At 56.6% G+C, this 18,678-nt stretch overlaps 1 protein-coding gene across 14 annotated transcripts in view; it reads right to left on the bottom strand.

The window, feature by feature from the left end:
• Positions 1-390: 390 nt before the first annotated feature.
• DAB2IP (DAB2 interacting protein) overlaps positions 391-18,678 on the bottom strand; it is a 188,460-nt gene continuing 170,172 nt past the window's right edge. For 10 of the 14 annotated variants that reach the window (XM_036915450.2, XM_036915448.2, XM_036915452.2 and 7 more), the window contains 7 exons: positions 17,480-17,681; positions 15,397-15,575; positions 12,508-13,396; positions 11,628-11,780; positions 9,218-9,411; positions 4,414-4,501; positions 391-3,506 (listed from right to left, as the gene is read on the bottom strand). In XM_036915450.2, coding sequence (XP_036771345.1) covers positions 3,339-3,506; positions 4,414-4,501; positions 9,218-9,411; positions 11,628-11,780; positions 12,508-13,396; positions 15,397-15,575; positions 17,480-17,681 — 1,873 coding nt within the window. In that variant the 3' untranslated portion in view covers positions 391-3,338. Of the gene's footprint in view, positions 3,507-4,413; positions 4,502-9,217; positions 9,412-9,433; positions 10,425-11,627; positions 11,781-12,507; positions 13,397-15,396; positions 15,576-17,479; positions 17,682-18,678 lie in introns of those variants that run through there. The other 4 variants (XM_036915451.2, XM_036915449.2, XM_036915453.2 and 1 more) reach the window with 4 other exon arrangements.

Genomic DNA, 18,678 nt, shown 5'->3' with positions numbered 1-18,678 from the left:
TCCCTGATCTTGAGGACTGATGACAGCGGTATGTGGGCTCTGAGTGCGCCCATGGGTTTGGCAATGAGGTAGTGGAGGCGTGGGAGGCAAAGCCAGGTTACAGTGGGCTGGGGGGAAGAACGGGGGGAGGTGAGGACGCAGAGCCTGCAGGTCCCTGCAGACAGTACACTTTAAAGTTTGGTTGAAGGGGAGGGAAGAGACCCCAGCCCGGAGCAGGTGAAGACCCAGTACTCTAACCGCAGCGGGGAGGAGCAGGGAGGATGAAGGTTCCGGAATGATCAAGGCCTCAAGGGCAAGAGAGGCAGGGCCCTGGCAAAGGACAACGTCAGCCATGACTCAAGAGTCACCCCTGGAAAACCTCCTGAGACACAGCTGAATGGAGAGGCGAGCCAGGCTTAAAATAGCTAAATAAATCTTTAATATTTCTAATTGCAAATGTACAGAAATTGCACAGCCACACAGTCTTAGAACACCAACCACTTTCCCTGTACATTATTACACAGTTAAAGTCTCAGCTGGAGGGGGGCTCCAGCCAGGACCCTACCGTCGGCGTGTTTTTCCTTTTCACATACTTACAAAAGAGGGAGCAGGGAGGTGGTTTGGGGGCTGGGAGCAACTCTGGGGCCAAGTATGTAGAAAAGAGGGGCTGTTTCCCTGGGCAGCCTGCTTGTTGCAGATGGAAGGGGTGAGAGGGAGAGAGGTGTACCCCAGGGCAGGTGCTCCGGTGGGGAGGGGGTGTATGGAGAGCTCTGGCCTTGGTCCCCCACCCCTGGGCAGTCAGAAAAAGAGTCTTTGCTTATAGGAAGTTTGGCAGTTTTCTTCACCCTAAACATAAAAGTTGAGCAAAAGAGTCAGGCCTCTGTGCTGGCAGAGGAAGGCAGCGCTTTCTCCAGCCCAGTGTGCCCCTGGAGGCCCAGGGCCACGTCTCCCCTGAGCAGGGACAGCCTGCCCTCCCTCCCTCCATCCGCCACCAGACCGGGGGCCGGGGGGCCCAGGTGGGAGCCCCCTTTGCTGGCCCAGTTAGGGCACATGTCCCCATCACCTCCCCGTTGCCCCAGCCCACTGCCCAGCCAGCAAGTGTCGGGCAGGGGAGAAACCCCAATACCCAAGTTCCAACTGCTTCCTCCCACCCAATACTGTTTTCTAGATTACAAAATAAAATACAAACCGTCGGAGAGCAGCAGTCCGGGCAGCCCTTGGCAGCACCAGGACTAAAGGATTATGTACAACCATCAGGTGAAATAGTTACATTACAGTCAAACACCAAGAACATTTACAAAAATCGTCAGACTTGCAATTCAGATAAAAATCTGTGAAGAGTCTGTACACTTTTACAGTTTTTGCACTAGGTAAATAAGGCTCTCGGCCTGAGAGCTCACAACCCATGCCAAGGGCCACCAGCACCGGCCACCGCGCTGGCCTCCAGTGCCCTGCTGTCTGAGCCTGGGAACCTCCCCGGTATTGCTAAGAGGCGGTTAGCCCGAGGTCGCTCTGAGGCATTGGCGGGAGAGGTGGGGGAGGGAGGAGGGGAGGCTCACTGGGCAGTTGGGGACCAGACGGGACGAGAGGACATCCCTGGGGCCAGGCCCCGTCTGTGCGCCCCCATGGCCTTCCTTCCTGAGGTCTGTGGCCCTTGGGGGCCTGCCTCTCCGCACGCACGTCTCCGGCCTTACTGAACAGCAGGTTTCAGCTGAGAGCTGCTCCGAGAGCATGGCCCGGACAGGCTGCAGTGTGGCCTGGGCCCTCCCTCCCACACTCCCACCTGCTGGGCTCTGTGGCAGCCCAGGCCCTGGTGGCAGAGAGGGCTCAGCCCTCTTTCTAAGGGTCTCCTGGGCTTCCTGAGGCTGAGGCAGAGGGGGAGGCTGCCAGCCCTGGCGCTGCTGTGGCACAAACGCCCAGCTCTTGCCAAGATTACCCAGAGATGGGGTGGAAACATGGAATGCCGGAGAGAGACCCAAGCTCCTGCCCACCTATGTCCCAGAAGAGGGAGGCGGGGAGGGGCAGAGTTAGAGCAGCCTAGAGCTGGGGAGCACGGCCCCGGCTGTGGGTGCGGCCCTCCCCTGCCTGCAGCGCCTGGGTCCTTGGCTGGGGGCCCAGGGAGGGTGAGGAGGAGGCTGGCCGCACGCACGGGGCCTGGTGCAGGCCGCTGCTGTCTTGGAGAGGGAGCAAGTCTAACATCCTCCAGGGCCGCTATTTCCCATGCCGTGCACACGCTCAATTTAAAAGGCCCCTGTGTTCCAGCGAGCGAGCAAGCAGGCTTTTGTCTCTAATGCATACTGTGAAAGGAAAAAAATCACAGTTATCCACCTTCTCAGGGCCTGCGGGCATTAGAATTTTTTCACCATCAATCAGAAAAGATCAGCCTTTCTCTCAGAGTGAGCGCCAGCTGGCCACGCCCTGCAGGGCCACCGTGTCCTGGTGCGCCAGCCCCAGAAGAAGGGCAGGCGCCATGCATGGTGCCATCTGGGCCTACTCTGCCCAGGTCTTTGGCTTTGGGGAGCCCCAGAGCATCAGCCTGGGCCCACCTGGCAAGTGAGGGAGGCTCTGGGCCCTCCCCACAGGTAGGAGGGCCATAAGGAAAAGCTGTGATCCTCAAGGGTCTACCTGGCAGAACAGGTAAGGGAGGCAGGAAGGGGGCAGACGGGGAGCACAGGGACAGGTACAGTGGGGGGGGCAGGTGAATCCTCGGCTCCTCTCAGCTAGGGAAGGTTCCTGACAGGCTGCATGCAGCGGCAGGTGTGGGGTCACGGATAAAGGCCACAGAACTCTGGCAGCTCTGCCCTCCCCACCCACCCTCTGCTTGCCCACCAACCTGTCAGCTCCTGGAACTAAGGGGCCAGGCCCACAGGGCAGAGGCCCGGTTGCCAGCAAGTCCTGGGCCCCTGAGGAGGCGAGCTGAAGCCACAGGAGTCGGCCCCTAGCTCTTCGGTCCCCCACCTCTCCCAGCTGCCCCCTCCCTGGGGAAGGGGAGGGGTACATGCACTCGGCCAGGTCAAGGAGGAAAGGTGACACACACCAAATTCAGTAACCAACAGAGACAAACTTTGGCAGGCCCCCGCTTCCCCCAGGCGGTCCCCACTGCCCAGCGTGCAGTCTCGTTGGCCTGCACCCCACACGCTTCTCAGGCGGCGCAGAGGGGCAGCAGGCCCAGGCTGTCTCAGTCTCTCGCGACTCCCGCTGTGGCCGCCTGCCGGACCGCGGGTGGAGGGGCACGGGAGCCTCAGCCTCTTGCCCCTGCGCCAGGGCTGCCACCGTGGGGTGCTCCTCCCCAGGCCGAGACCCTGCCCTGGGCCACCAGTCCTCCCCTCCTTGGGCAGGCTCCTCCCTCCTCAGGCAGGTTAACAATTGCTGCTGTTTCTGAACTCGCCGTTCTCGGTAATCTGCAATTTGGTGGGGTTGGTGGGGGAGATGCCGTTACGGGCTTGCATGCTGTACCTCTCTTTCAGCTGCGTCAGGGCGCTCATGAGGCGGGCGTTGGCGGCATCCAGGGAGGCAATGCGCTTCTCCTGTGGACAAAGAGGGTGTTCACTGGGGCCATGGGACAGGCTCCCGGGCCAGGGAGGGACTGTGCTGGGAAGGGGACCTCCCGGGCACCGTGTGCACCTACAAGAAGGGCTGGGAGAGGGGACGTGGCCCCGAGGAGACACAGAGATCTGTGAAGGGCGCTGCGGCTCCCAGGCAGTGCGGCAGTGGGCGTGCCCAGGAGGAGACCTTGTCACCAGGATGAGACCTCCCTGAGTTCCGCCTTCCTGCTGTCTCCACCATGTGGCCTGCTCTCAACCCCGAGCAGCTCTAATGGTGCCAATTATCAGCCACCCAAGGCCCCAAGGGCAGGCACCCTCCCTCACGTGCCTATGCAAGAGTGAAACACAGAGGTCACAGCTCCTGGCCAGTCCATGCAGTTTATAGTCTGAGCAAGGCCTGGCTCGATTCCTGGGCGAGTGAGAGGAAAAGGGTAAGGCCCTGGGTGCAGGGCACTGGAGGCCAGAGTCTCTTCCATGACTCTCCTCTCAAAGCAGCTGGTAAGCCACAGCCACCTGCTCGGAACAAGAGCCTCCCTGCCCCTCTGCCACCCTATGTCACCCCCAGCCTTCCCCAGTTCCCTCCCAATAACTTCTACTTTATGCTCAGTACCCCTGGTGAAAGACAGTACTCCCCAAGTTGTCCCAGCAGGGGAGGCGCTGCCCTACCCTTTCATAGCCTGACCTAGTGAGCTCGTGGTCCACTGAGACCCACAAGTCTGACTTCTTGGAGCAGAGGTCCCAGTCTCCTGTTCTTCCTCAGCTTTTGCAGTGGGGTATGACTGAGGATGTGGAGGAGCCAAAGTCACCCCCTCCTTATCCTTTCACACTTCTGGTCAACCCGAGGACCAGGGCCCACCCCGCAGCCACCCCTCCCATCACCCTGCTCAACCTGGGCATCAATGATCTTCTGTTTGGAGTCTACAGCGGCCTGCATCTCTGCATGGTCCTTCTTCAGCTCCTCCTCCACTGACATCAACCTGTGACCAGAGACGAGGACAGTCAGGCTGGCACTGGAGGGAGCAGGTGAGGCGGTGGGGGTGGGGCCTTGTGGGAACAAGCCATCACGGCTGCACAGAGGGGCCATACTAGGAGAGCCCCTCCTTGGGACACAGACTCACATCCCACACTTCCTAGACAGAGGACTCCAGATGGCCCCCAGCAACTGTCATGGGCTGGGCCCGCTCCTTCCTTACATTTCACCCACCCCAGATTGTTCCCAGACTCCCCCACTGGGGTTGCACCTTTCCTGACGTGCTCCCAGGGGCTAAGTTGGGTGGGAGTGGATGTGAGCACCTTGCCATGCCCCGGAGCGGAGCAGGTGGTGTCACGTCATGGCACCCACGGTATGGGCGGGAAGATGAAGGCCCTGCAGGGCTTGAGCCTTCTCTACCACTCCGTATTCACTGAGGTCGCGCCGGGCACTTGAGGCAGCATGAACGAAGTGCAGTCCTACCCTCAAGGAGTTCACAAGGCAGAAGGGCCACAGGCAGGCAGGCAGTAGCTATGTCCTGCCCGGGAAGCTCGGGGGCTGGGGAACAGAGAGCAGAAAGCCGCTAACTGTCCTGCGGTGGACACACACTGAACTGGACGTCTGGACAAGCACGGTCTGCAGGCGGGCGATGAGCAGGGAGGCCGGCAGGAATGCTGCCTGCAGAAGCCGGGAGGAAGGCAGGTGCGGGTGGTCTGCAGCTGCTCCTTTCCTGAAGCCCCTCCTGGCCTCATCTCGCTGCACCCGCCCCTATCGATCACTCCCGTTCTCTAACTCTGTTCCCTTAGTTTCTGGACCCCACACTCTCTGGGTTTGCCTCCTGGCGCCCAGGCCACTGCTCTGTGGATGCCTTGTCCCGTCTGCCCCCTAGGACGTCAGGTCTCGCCAGGGCTGTGCCTTGGCTCTCCCTTCTTCTTGTGCTGCAGCCTTATCAGATGAGCTCACCTACGCCCCAGGTTTCATTCCCTTGTCTACCTGCACAACTTTTCCAGCCAGCACAGCAGTCCCCTAACCCTGGATAACAGTCCATTTCACTGGATGCCTAGGAAGGTCAAGGGTGCTGGGGCAGACACCACACGGGGCTGTGGTGAGAAGTCAGTGGGGTCAGGGGTGGCAAAGCAGTGATCCGGGGGAAGGGGTGAGGCGCCACACCAATGGGGGCATGGGGGGCGCTTATCACAGGAAGCTGAGACATTGAGCAAAGCCTGTAAGAAGTAGGTAGGAGGAATTGGGGAAGAGGGGAAGGAGATGCTGTCAATCAGAAAGGAAGGTACACTGTGGGGAGAGACTCCTGCCTCCAGCTATGGTGGGAGGACAGGGACTGGATTCACCTCCTGCCATCAAAAAAAAAAGAGAAACAAAAAAACTAGAAAACTGGACAAAATATATGAAACAAAGTTTGCCAGACTCTGAACAACAGGGAGTGTGTGTGACTCCTCAGAGAAGGGAATATGTGGGGTGAGCCTTCGCCTCCCACTCACTGCCTGGGGCACCCTGGCCAAACAAGAGGGAAACGATCTCATGGAGTCGAGGAAATCCAGGGAGGCCGGGAGGCTGAGGCACCGAGGATCCAAGAGGCAGTGCCAGAGAGGAAGGAGATGCAGAGAGAATTCCACAAATCCTGACGGGTGCCCTTGAGTCTTTGGCCAAGGACTGGTCTACATGCCTGTGAGAAAACAGCCAGGCTGGGCAAGAACCATTGGAACATTGGAACAAAACCACGCCAGGAAGAGTTCATGTTCCTACCAGGTAGAGTGGAAAGATGTGCTATATAGGGAGGACCAGAAGGAAACTGCCTCAACAGTGGAGTCAGATTAGGCTAGATTAAAGGCTGTCCGGGACCCACCCCAAAACAACTTAGATGTAAGCCTCAAAAGCCCCACACTGACTCCAAGTAACCTCATTGTGTCCCAGAACAAAGCCTAGAAATATTTACAGGAACACAAAATATCCAGCACCTATGTAAAATTCACAATTGCTGGCATCCAACCAAAAATCAAGCATATGGAGAAGTCGGAAATACCACCCATAACCAGGAATTAAATTACTCAATAAAAACAGACTCAGAAATGTCACAGATTAAGTAAGATTAAGGATGTTAAACAACTATTATAAATATATTCTACATGTTTGAGAAAACAGAGAAAAGCATGAGCATGATGAGAAAAGAAATGGACAAGATTTTAACCAAAATCTAAAGGTGAAAAATACAGCATCTGAAAAGACAACATACTGAATAGAATTAATAGCAGATTAGACACTGAAGACAAAATAATTAATGAACTTGAAGACACAGTAATAGAAATTATCTAAGATGAAACACAGGTGAAATAATGACAAAAGGAAACAATGAAGCATCAGCTGGATGTGGGACAACACCAAGCAGCCTAACAGGATTCCCAGAAAAGAAACCGAGAGAAAGGATTTAAGAGCCAAGAGCTCAAACCCAGGAAACATGAAGAAAACCATGCCAAGACACATCACGATCAAACTGTTGGCAATCAGTGACAAAAGAAAAAATCTTTTAAAAAGCTAGGGAAAAAAGATATATTAAGTACAGAGAAACAAAAATAATGACAAAAAGTCCCTAATATTACAGCCTGAGAGTGAAGCGAAATCAGGACCACTACTTGTTTCTGTAAATAGCCACAACACACAGATAGTTCTGATAAAACAGCAAAGTTGAATAGTTGCAGAGACCAAATGGCCTGCAAAGCTTAAAATATTTATTACCTGCCCCTTTGTGGAAAGTTTCTATCCCCTGCCCTAAATTAACAACAAAGAGATAATGGAATAAATAAGAAACCAATAAAGAAGATAAAAGGGAATCATAAAAATACTCAATTCAAAAGAGGGCAGGAAAAGAGGGAACAATATAAATGGCACGAAAAGAAAACAAGTAGCAAGATAATAGATTTAAACATAATTATATTGATAATTACATTAAATGTAAAAGGTTTAAAAGGCAGAAACTGTCAGATTAGATAAAGAGTAAGAAGCAACAATAGGCACCTGTAAAAGAAACCCACTTTGAATAAAGAGACATAGATAATTTAAAAGTATATAAGGGTGGAAAAGGATATACCTAATACTAATCACAAGAAAGGGTAGCTTTATTAATAAAGTAGGTTTTAGAGCAAGGAGTATTATGGATATTAAGAATAAAGAAGTGATTTTATAATGATGAAGAGGTCAGTTCATCAGTATCATATAACAATCCTAAGCGTGTAAGCATCTAAGAATAGTTTCAGTGTACATTAAGCAAAAACCAACAGAAATGAAAGGAGAAATAAACAAACCCACCATTATTAGTAACTTCAATATCCTTTTTTTTTTCAATAAATAACAGAACAATAAACAGGCAGACAGAAAACCCAATAAGGATTTATAGAAGAACAACACTATCAACCAGACTCATCTGACATCATTTACATTAAGGAGGAAACACATCAGGATCTGTTAGTAGAAATCAATGTGTCAAGTAAGCCACTGGATTCAGGAGAGCACACACTTCTCAGAGAACAGACACAACTAGGAGGTGGTGGTCAGGTTGAGAAGTGCTTCCATTCTTGGAACCACACACACAAAGTGAGCCAAGAGCAGAGCAGGCAGTCCAGTGAACAGCGGGTTTCTAGTCACCTTGCTTACAGGCCCTCTGTTCATGATATACATTTTACAGTGAGCAAACCCACAGGTAAATGAAGCAAACAATAATTAGGAGCAGAGAAACAGGTGGTCGAAGGAGGAGTAATTTGGGAAGACCCTTTGCAGTGGACAAAGCCTAAAGCCAGGTGGGGAGACTTCCTGGCTACTGTACCCTCGCTAAATCTGCAGATGACAGGATCTTGTACCACACAAGCCCACACGCTGTAAATGCACACTGCCTCCTCTAGGACCTGCCAGTACCGTCACCAGGAAGTGAACTCCAGGACTGGGGCCCTGTGGGTTGGCCTAGATGATACACCTGCTTACAGACATGCAGGAGGGTGTACCTGCCCTAACGCATGGGAGGGAGAGGGTGGGGAGTCAACACAGGACCGGATACAAGTCATCAATGAAGATGAGAGCATTCAAGGCAAAGGTCTCCCTGGGAATCTTCCCCAGGGTAACTCACAGGTACCTTAAAACTCAACATTTCCAAAGCTGGCATCATCATCCCTCTCCCTCCCTGCCCCAATTGCTCCTCTTCCAAAGAACCCCACATCTCAGTAAGTGGTACCATGACTCCCCAGATGCTCTTGGTAGAAGTCTAGGGGGGCAGGGCTCTACCTCCTTCCTCCCTCTCAAGTCCCACCTTCACCTAATGCATGTAACCCCCATTCAATCCTACTTTCCCTGCCCTGAATCAGGCCCTCATTGTTTCCTGGCACCCCCCGATCCTAAACTGCCTTGAGAGCACTTACCAAGAAAGTCTGACTCCTTACAGGGCAAGAGGCCCTCCTGAGCTGGCCTTCCCGACCTCACTTCTGCCACGCTCAACTCTGCCTTCCACCATCAGCACACACTGTCCTGGTGACGCTCCCCACACTCCGGGCTACCTCCTATCTCCAGGCCTGCGCCAGGCTGGCCCCACGGCCTGGGACCTCTCTTCCTTCTTCTCTCCACACTCGGCCAGTCCCGCGGCCGACGAGCCCCTCCCCCAGGTCAGGAGGGCGGTGGACAGGTCTGCCCCTCCGTGCCCAGAGCAGAAAGCAGCTGCCCTCACCTGCTGATGATCCCCTTCATCTGGATGTCCTTGTCCTCCTGCTGCCGCCGCAGCCGCTCCTCACCCTCCTCCAGCCGCGCCTGGTACTCCAGCACCAGCTTCTGCGTCGTTTCTTCCTGGCACTTGAACAGGGTCTCATACTCCTCCAGCTTCTTGGTGGAGATTCGCAGCTTGTCCTGCAGCACCGCCAGGTCCTGCCAGGAGGGCCGCGTGTCACGGCACAGCACCCGGGACAGAGAGCATGGCCTCGTGAGCCCCGGCAGGTGCCCAGGGAGGGAGGCCCCAGGGTCACCACCACTTCAGCCCCACTTCACATGTAAGGAGATGCCCAAGGAGCCCAGCCACAGGTGGCTGACGTGAGAGTCAAAGCCTGTCCCCCATCCAGGGCTCCCTCCACTTTAACCTCTCACCCTCTAGCCCCACCTTACAGATCTGAGGGGAATGAAGACTCAAACCCAGACCTCAGAAGTAAGGATTTAACTAGGGCCTTGAGCTTCTATAATAAACAAAGATTTAAAACATCTTTGGATATATTAAGCAGATCTGACAGTGCCCTGAGAGGTGGGGCTCCACAGGATGGGCAACTGAGGCCCCGAGGGCAAGGTGACCCAGTCACACGGAGCAGGACTGCCCAGTGGGTAAGATCCTAGTTTCCCAGCCTCAACCTGACTCTAAAGCCAGAACGGTGGAGTGGGAAAGTCGTGGGGCGAGAAGGCGGTAGGGAGAGAGAGGTCAAAGGCAGGGCGGTCCCAGGACTCCTGCATCTGACTCAGCCCAGCATGCTCAGCCTGTGGGGAGGAGAAGGGGTGTGTGGGACAGCAAGCTGGGAAGCCGTGTGGGCTGGACAGCGGGGCAAGGCAGGGTCACTGCCACAATCCAGGGATGGGTGGCCAGGGTGCTGTGGGAACACAGGGATCGGGGGAGGCGGGAAGAGCCTCTCCTTGAGTCCCAGGCAACAGGAGCCCAACTCACTCATCAGCAAAGGCCCGCCCCAAGTCAGGAGGCAGCGAGTCCGGAGACTGGTGAGAGGCCCAGCCCCATCCCAGATCTAAGCCCCTGAAGCAAAGATGGACCCACAGGCAGGCCTGGCTCTGGAAGAAATGGCCCTGACCCGTCCTGGGTCTTCTGCTCAGCTGGCCAGAGATGGGCAGGGAGGGCAGGACCAGGTCTCCAGGGAGCTCGAGGGAACAAAAGCCTCCTGACTCGCCTGTAAGGGTTAGTGGCAAACAGGGCAGAGAAACGGCAGCTCATTCAGCTGAGGAACAGCAAGGAGAGAGGACACAGCACAGCAGCCCGACCCCTGCATTCGCGTGGGCAATCGTTTCAATTCATAGGTGGGAACCAGTTTCAGAAAGGCGGGGAGCCTACGGTGAGGCTGGCCCTCCTTGCCCCGCAACCAAACTCTGGCTCTGAGAGCACTGAGTCCCATGTCCCCTGGTCCCCTTCACATAATTATGGTGAAAGCAGGTGGATGCAGTGGACCAAGGGGATGGTGGGAGGTGGCGGAATGCAGCATGGACATGGACCTCACTCTAGGCCAGGAGGAGGGAGGGCTGCCCCCTGACCTCTGCGCCCTTGCTTGCAATGTTGCTCCAGGCTTTCCTGGGGCTTAGAGGTGAGGGTACCCAGGCGCGTGGGGAAGTGGCTGCTGTCCTGGGAGGCCCTACGCTGGGTCCTACATATGCCCAACTTTGTCCCCAGGAGATGAGGGCCAGCCATGGATCTAGGGCAGCTGTCATTTTGGAGGATAAAATTTTGGAGGATAAAAGCACCCCACTGCCCCACCAAAGGCTAGATGTGTGAGTGGGATTTAGATATATTAGAACCATTTTCCCCTGGGGGGAAGAAAACATCTCGGTAGCAATCTATCCCCACCTCTTACCCTGGCTCTTTCTCAACCAGGCCCTGGTGGAGACAGGAACTGGGAAGGAGCCAGGCCTTGGGCAGGCACGAACTCAGAGTGGAGGGGGCCTGGCTGGGGGCAGCTCTCCCAGGTGTCTTGGGGACCCACACCTCTCTGCTTCCTCATGCATGAGGCTCCCCACAAGGGTCTCCGTGCACCTCTTTGGCACCCCTGCCCTCAAGTCCCAGATTCTCAGGAGCTCAGCTGCACAGCCACTTGGAGAAGGGGCCTCCCAGAGGTCTGATGACCAGGTCCCAAGTCTGGGTTGAATTACGATTCCCAGGTGGGTCTCACATGCAGCCTGTCCAGGCCTCAGCTAAACCCTCTTGCTGCTCTTCCTCCACATCCCACTGACTGCTGTGCTCACGTGGGACCAGAGGTTGGGAGGGACTGGCCATCTGCGGGAACAAGCACCACCCCCTACTCAGGACTCAAGGGGTGAGCATCCTGCCAGCTGCCCAGAGAGGCAGCCCCGCCCTGCCCCAAACTGCCAGGGTCCGGCTTTACCTTTTCTGCTTGGGTGAGCTCCTCCTTACTCCTTAGCCTATCCCTGTGGGGGGGGTCTGGGCCCAGGCCCTCGTCTTCTAACAACTGCGCGTTCATGGTCAAGAGCCAAGCGGCCGTGCGGTCCAGGGCATTGGGGCTCACAGGTGAAGGGCCCTACAATGAAACAGAGCTGTGAGGGGCTGGCGGGAGGCGGGGGGGAGGAGAGGGGGTAGGCTGTGGCACCAGGTGAGCCACAGGGGACAAGCGGTCGGAGGCATGGCAGGAAGCGAGGGGACTTCGAGCTGACTGAGCACCGCCTGATGCAGCCCCCCACCCAGGAACTCCCTCTCCTGGATGGCAGGCCTCCTGAGGCCGAGTCAAGGGCGCTGGCGGCCTCCTGAGGGCTGCTCTCTGCCGCTAAGAGAGGGCAGGTGAGCTCACCTCCAGCAGGCAGTGCATTCAACCCAAAGCACATGTATTCCTAGGTGACAAATGCCCGTGTGCCCTGGCAGCTGAGTCCTGGAGGCCAGCTCAGCGCAGGGGGTTGGGGGGTGGCCCGGGGGTCTGTGGGGACAGGTGGACTCCTGCCCTGGGTAAGGCTTTCACAAGCCGGGAGTTGGAGATGGGGGCCCTCCCGTCTTTCTCCCTGACCCCAGCAGTCCCTGGGGGAACTGGCAGAGGGACCCTAAGGTCAATGTGTGCCTTGTTCACAGGACCCAGCAGGCGCTGGTGGGCCCAGGAGGAGAGGAGTGGTGGTATGTGCATGGCAGGCTGGTGGGATGGGGCTGAAGGTGGCATCGTTCAGCATGGGATGGCAGCTGGGTACAGGTGAAATGACCGGGAGGAGCAGCATGACGTGGGCTGTGATGGCCCAGCCGGGCCTCCGCCCAGCAGCACTGACCTGCTTGTGCCCAGCACGAGGCTTCAGCTCGGGGCTGTCGCCCTTGGAGGAGGAGGACTGCTGCCGCAGCCGGGCTCCGGGGCCGGCCCAGTCCGGCGAGGCTGACGCCAGGGTTCCACTCGAGGGCCGCGGGTACTGCAGGGTGCTCAGCAGGGTGGGCGGCGTCCGGCCTCGGGGTGCAGGAGGCGGCGGTGGGGGCGGGGGCGGGGGCTGGTCGATCCTCCGCTGGGGGCCGGCACTGTTCTGCCGCGGCACCGCAGGCTGCCCGCCCTTCTCAGTCAGTGACATCTGCCGCCGTGCCAGCTCCCCGGGCCGCCGCCCAAGCTCCTCGGCTGTGTTGCTGAAACTTCCCAGCTTGGCAGCGGCCGCCAGCTCCTCACTGTTGCTGTGGGAGCTCAGAGAGCTGTGGCCCTCAGAGCCAGAGTCGCCGAGGCCACGGGGTGACAGAGGCAGGCCAGCCGCCATCTGGTACACGGGGTTCTGGAAGGAGAGCGGTGCCAATAGCTGGGGCCGGCCTGGTGCGCCCTCAGAGGTGCCCGGTGTGGTTGGCGTCTGGCCTGCCCGCCGCACTGTGGCCAGCCCTGCCAGGCTCACCGGGGCTGCCCGGGCCGGCCACCCAGCCACCAGCTGCGTTGCAGGCACCTGCCCATCGGTGCTGAGGGCGTCGGGACCCGCCGGGGAGCCGGCCTCCCCATCCAGTGTGCGGGCGTCTTGAAGGTCCACCATGGACAGGCTCTTGCCACCATTGGCCATCTGGAGATCAGGCTCGTTGGCTTCTGAGTAACTCGAGCTGCGGGCAGGTGAGGGCTGGACCCCGGAGGACCTTGTGACAAAAAACAAGTCCTTGTTTTCGGGGGTTGGAGACGGTAACCGGGTGAAATCTATCAGACTGCAGGGAGACAAGCACACACAGGGAAAGAAGGGGAGAAGAAAAAGTGTGAATGCGGCCAAGGCGGGTCCAAACCCAGTGCCCTGCCAACCTGCCGGGGCCTGGCAGCCTGAGCCAGGGCTGGGGGCAGAGCGGGAAGGCCAGGGAGGGGGGAAGGGGGGCGTAGGGGCAGCAAAAGCAAGACCCAGAGACTAGTGGCCCATCTGCAAAACCAAACCACGGCACAGGGAGCTGCCCCTGGCAGACGCCACCACGAGGACTAAGCCACTGAGATGGCTGCTCCTGCACAGAACCTTTGCCCCAGGGGCCAATGCTGGTTCTAAAAGCAGGCTGTCTGGCTGGCCCTTTTCCTGCTCAGCTGCATCTTGGGATAACAGGTACAGGGCCTGGAGTGTTCTGGAAAATTCCCCCTAGCTAAACCCAAACCTACAGTGCAGTGCTCTCTGCTCTCCAAGGGTCGTGCACCAAGAGTCCGACTTCAAAGCCACAGGGGATCCCTCTGCCTCTCCTCTCTTGTTCCCGATCAGACTGATAACCAAAGCGGGGACCTGGTGAAGCCTCCCCCCAACCCAGTCTGCTGCTGCCACCTCTTGTCTGACTGGCAGGCGGGGGCTGGTGTTCTTGGCAAAAACAAGGCACCAGAGGAGGATCCTCAAGGTGTGACTCAGGCGGGGAGGGTGTACACCAGCAGCAGCAGGCGGCAGCCTCCCCCCACCTCCACCCTGAGGCTGGCTCCTTGAGGAAGGCATGATGTGGTGGGGCCAGGTGGGCTTCAGAGGGAAGGATGTGGGGGTAAACAGAGCTCTGAGTTGGCAGAGGCAGGAAGGACTCGGAGGTTCAACTTGTGCTTGGAATGGGGAGCTGGACTTGGCTTAGCCTGGGATGGAGAGGAAGAACCTCACCCCAACTGAAGGGACTTAGGTGGGCAGGCTGTGACCACCTGGGCTATAGCACCTGTGCGCTGGGAGGAGCTGGAGGGCAGCAGACGAGCTGGGAGAAACCCAGGGCAGCTGCAGCCCTGGCTGTCCCACTGCACACACAGGTCAGATCTCCTCAGGACCCACGTGTCTGGCCACCTCTCGGCCAAGGTGTTCCCCCACCTGAAATCCTGCTTTGCCTCACTGGGCAGGTTGTATGGACAGACCCCTAATACTGAGAGGGACCTGGCCTCTGCATCTCTGCCCTCCTGGGCATCCAGTACTGCGCACACTCCCCACCCCCATTCTTGATCTCAATTTCTCGCCAGCTTAAAACCTTCCTGCTGCCACCGCAAAATGACACCAGACTCCCAACTCTGCCGCTCCAGCCTCACCTCACTAGCTGGTCCGTGATGGCCCTGGTTGGGCATGGGAGTGTACAGGTGGGGCATAAATGGCTCAGTATAAACGCTGAGGTTTTAAAAGGAATATTCTCATTTTGACATCAATATCTGAGAACATTTTGCCTCCCCCTCCACCGTGTGGGTGTTTTACTTATAGGGCACTGTGCCCAGGGGCTAAGGGCTCAGAGTGATGGCTGGGCTTCAGCATCTCTCTAGTTCCATGGGGCTCCCAGCCTCAAAGCCTTGCAGAATCACCTGAGCTTCTGCTGAAAACACACACTGCAGAGCACCACTTCTGGAGATTCTCATTCAGACCCAGGCAATACCAGAACAAGTATTCTCAACACACACCAGGATGATCTGGAGGTATTTGGGACTGGTAATTTTTCTTCAAAAGAACAGCTGTCTTTTCCTAGGCTTTTGTTTGTGCTAGTCCCTCTACTTAGAATGCCTTGTCCACCAATGGAAATGTTATTTTCCCTGAAAAGCTCAAAACTACAGCAGCACCTCCTCCAGAAATCCCTGATTTTTCCCAAATGGGGTTTACCACATAGGGCCGACACAGCATATTTCAGGTTTCACCTTACGTATTTTTATAAGCACTTTCGTAGACATCCTCCTCCCCAGCTAAGACTGCAGGTGGCACCCCACCATACCCAGCATGCCCGACAGCTCTTACCCAGAGAGATCATTCTCGATCACCATCTTCTGTAGCCCAGCTGAGATGCCACTGCTACCAGAGCCGGGAGTGGAGGCCAAGTCGTTGGTCCCCGTGAGCGGCCCACTGCCTGGGGCACTCAGCGCCGTGTGGACGTCCCTCAGGATTCGAGGCAGGGGCCCCAATTTGGATACAATGTTCTGCAAAGACAGAAGAGGCAGGTGTGACCTGCTGGGGCCACGTGGGGAAGCTAAGCATGAACAGCCACTGTTCTTCAACACCACTGAGGAGTCGTCGGAAACACAGACCCCTGACTTTTCCCGCCGGTCAGACGCAGCAGCTCTGGGGAAGGGAGGGAAGCCCACGAATCTATAAATCATGTTTTTCATCAGTTCCCTGGATATTTCTGGGAAGGGGCACAAGGCCCAAAGGGAGGAACGCTGACCTAGTCCAAGCCTTCCACCCTAGGTCATCCCACCTCAGTGCTTTCAAGGAAAGCCCACATGGAGACTTTTCCACACCTGTACCTCCCCATCCAAAAGGCTTCTGGGACAGCCTTCTCTCATGCCACCTACTCCACAGGTGGCCCGCTTCAACATCTGAGCCCCAGTGGATGGCCCAGGCACAGAGGAGGCACTGCCAGACACCTGTCAGACGAGCAGCAAACGGATGGTCAGGGGGAGGCTCATCCGAGCCTCACTGGCCTGGCTGAGACGGATGTGCGAAGGATTCCAGGCCACGGAGCCAAGCTCGGGGAAGGGGAATCTTCCTTCACCTGTTTATGCTATCTTTTACATAGGACTTTGTACAAAAATGAAGTGTCAAAACTCACGTAGTCGATAGAACATAAGACTTCAGAGGCAGACAGTTCCATTTCAAATGTTTGCTGTACCACTGTCAGCTGTGATGACTGCCCATCTCCCATACTTCCCACCTGGCTGTGCAGACAGGATGGTGGCTGGCACAGGGGCTCAGTAAACGGCAGTCGGAATGACTGGTATGGGCAGCAGCAGAGGACAGGGCCTCGGCCTTCATTACCATCCCCTCTCCTGTACCTCTCACAGCCAACGGGAAGTGGATATAAATGAGCAGAAAGGCTGCAACAATTTCTGTTTGTAGTGAACAGCTGGGGCTAACTTGAGTGTCCAGCAACAGGGGACTGGTGAAATAAACTATGCAGTCAGTCTGTGGCTGTTAGAACGTCACAGTGGTGGTGCAGTGTGTACTGACATGGAAAGACACTCACACAGTGAGAAACACACACTACAGCACACACGTGAGTTCTCACTTTAAGATAAACAAAAAGGGAAGAGAACTCTGTGCCTGCAAGTGTACTTAGCCATGCACGACTGTGCCTAGAAGGCTGCACAACAGAGCGCCCTAAGGGTCTCTGTTAGGGACTGGGACAGGACCACAGGGACTTATGAGCTGTGATTCAGCAGTAACCACTTGTAAGGTGGTCTCCTAGAGACCTACAAAGCAACAGATATTCTGGAAGTGGATCCTGGCAGGCCTGGCACTTCCTAACAAGAATTTGCTCACTGAGTGGGCTGGGACTACTGGCAGTGGAATCCCCAGGCCATGGAGGGCACCCACCAAGTGGGTGCAGCAGCGTCAGAGGTATCTAGGGAATAACCTTTTCAACTGATGGTCAAGGACAGTTCTGTAAAGGTTTGCAACTTTCTGCCTGACATACGAGGCACAGCATCTCCTTTTTCGTATCAGTGGCCTCAAAATCCAGAGCAGGGACATTTTTGGAGAAGCAGCAAATCTGATCATGTTTCTCACAGCTAGGGAGCACACCTTTATACATGGAATCCATCACTCCATGGCACAGCACAGCCGAAGCCCCAGTATGCAGAGTGGGCTCCCCAGGCAGGTGTTGGTGAGCAAACATGGCACTCCCCACCAGAGGAACGGGCCCCAGAGCTACCCATTGTGCTGATGGGGCTTGGGTTGGAACCCTAGGCTCCAGCGCCCAGATGGGGCTGCTGACCCACGGCACACAGTGAACACTGTGCCCTCCTTGGTTATGCTGGGAGGAGGAGCATCCCTGAGCTCTCTAGCAGCCTGTGGCCTGCCCTCAGCCCCCCGGGCACAGCACCTGCTCCAGCTGGCTGATGGCTTCCCAGAGCAGCGAGTGCAGGCTGGAGAGCTCCCGGCCCAGGTCAATGTAGCCCTCAAAGCCGGCTGTGTTGGAGATGGTCTCGGGGTTGGAGATCTCCAGCAGGAAGCGCTGCATGTTGGTCCACTCGTGCTCCAGGAACTGGTTCATGAACGACATGTACTCTTCTTTGCTGCCAAACCTGGAGGGGGAGCAGTGGGTAAGGGCCCTGGGCCCCAGGCAGCCCGGCCCACCCAGGAGCCCCCTTCTCTGAGACACCCCCACGCACCTCCTCAGCCCCATCCCTCCTCCTTATCCCCTGCCTCTCACACCACTTAACTCCCCAAGTCAACCAATCTATTCTCACCCAGGGCCCTCTTTCCTCATGGCTAAGTCCACAGACCCTTTCCAGACTTTTTCTCACAGAACCCAGTATGTTCTGTGGCCCTCACACCCCGTTCACTGCTGGTTACTCTTTCTTCTTTTTTTCCAAGTTTCAATGGCCTGGTGTGCAGCTAATTCTCAGTCACACTCAGCCAGGTTTAGGTTTCTCTACTGAGCTTTTGGACATGTGCCTCCATGGGCACCCCCCTTGTACTCAGCCTGGCCAAGTCTGAAGTCATCTCCACCACCCCAAACCCAAGCCCTCATCCCAGGCTCCCTGTCCCAAGTGGAGACGCCACCTCCTCAGATGACCAGGCCTGCTGACTTCACCCTCTAACCACCCCTTGCCCTTGCAGCCCCTGGCGCACCACCACCCTGCCCTACCCCCACAGCATGTCTACCACTTTCCCTTTGCCGGAACCACAGCTATGCTCTCCTCTCGGCCCCCAGGTTGCCAGTCCTGCCCCCTCCACCCTCTTGTTCCACTGCTGTCAGGCTCAGAATGAATGAGCACCATCCTCTCCCTTGCTTAAAGTCCTTTGGCGGCTCCCACTGTCCTGCCTGTCCTTCAAGTCCCAATTGTCCTCTTGGGCCTCGTCTCCTACTTCTCCCAGCCTGGCACTTGGCGATTTAGGAATGCCACAGTGCCTCGCTTCCAGCGCAAGGGCCTCCCTCACTGCTCCTGCTGCCTTTCGGTGGGAGGATGAACGCTTCATCGTGACACGCGGCTGGGGGAGCACGCCTTCCTGGGGCCCTCCTCAGGGACCACAAGCACCGCCATCACTGCTCTGCTGCTTATTCTGCATCTTTCTCCC

The sequence above is a fragment of the Manis pentadactyla genome, chromosome 3 (genome assembly GCF_030020395.1).
Source record: "Manis pentadactyla isolate mManPen7 chromosome 3, mManPen7.hap1, whole genome shotgun sequence".
NCBI lineage: Eukaryota > Metazoa > Chordata > Mammalia > Pholidota > Manidae > Manis > Manis pentadactyla.
This window is presented reverse-complemented; position numbering and strand designations above follow the sequence as displayed.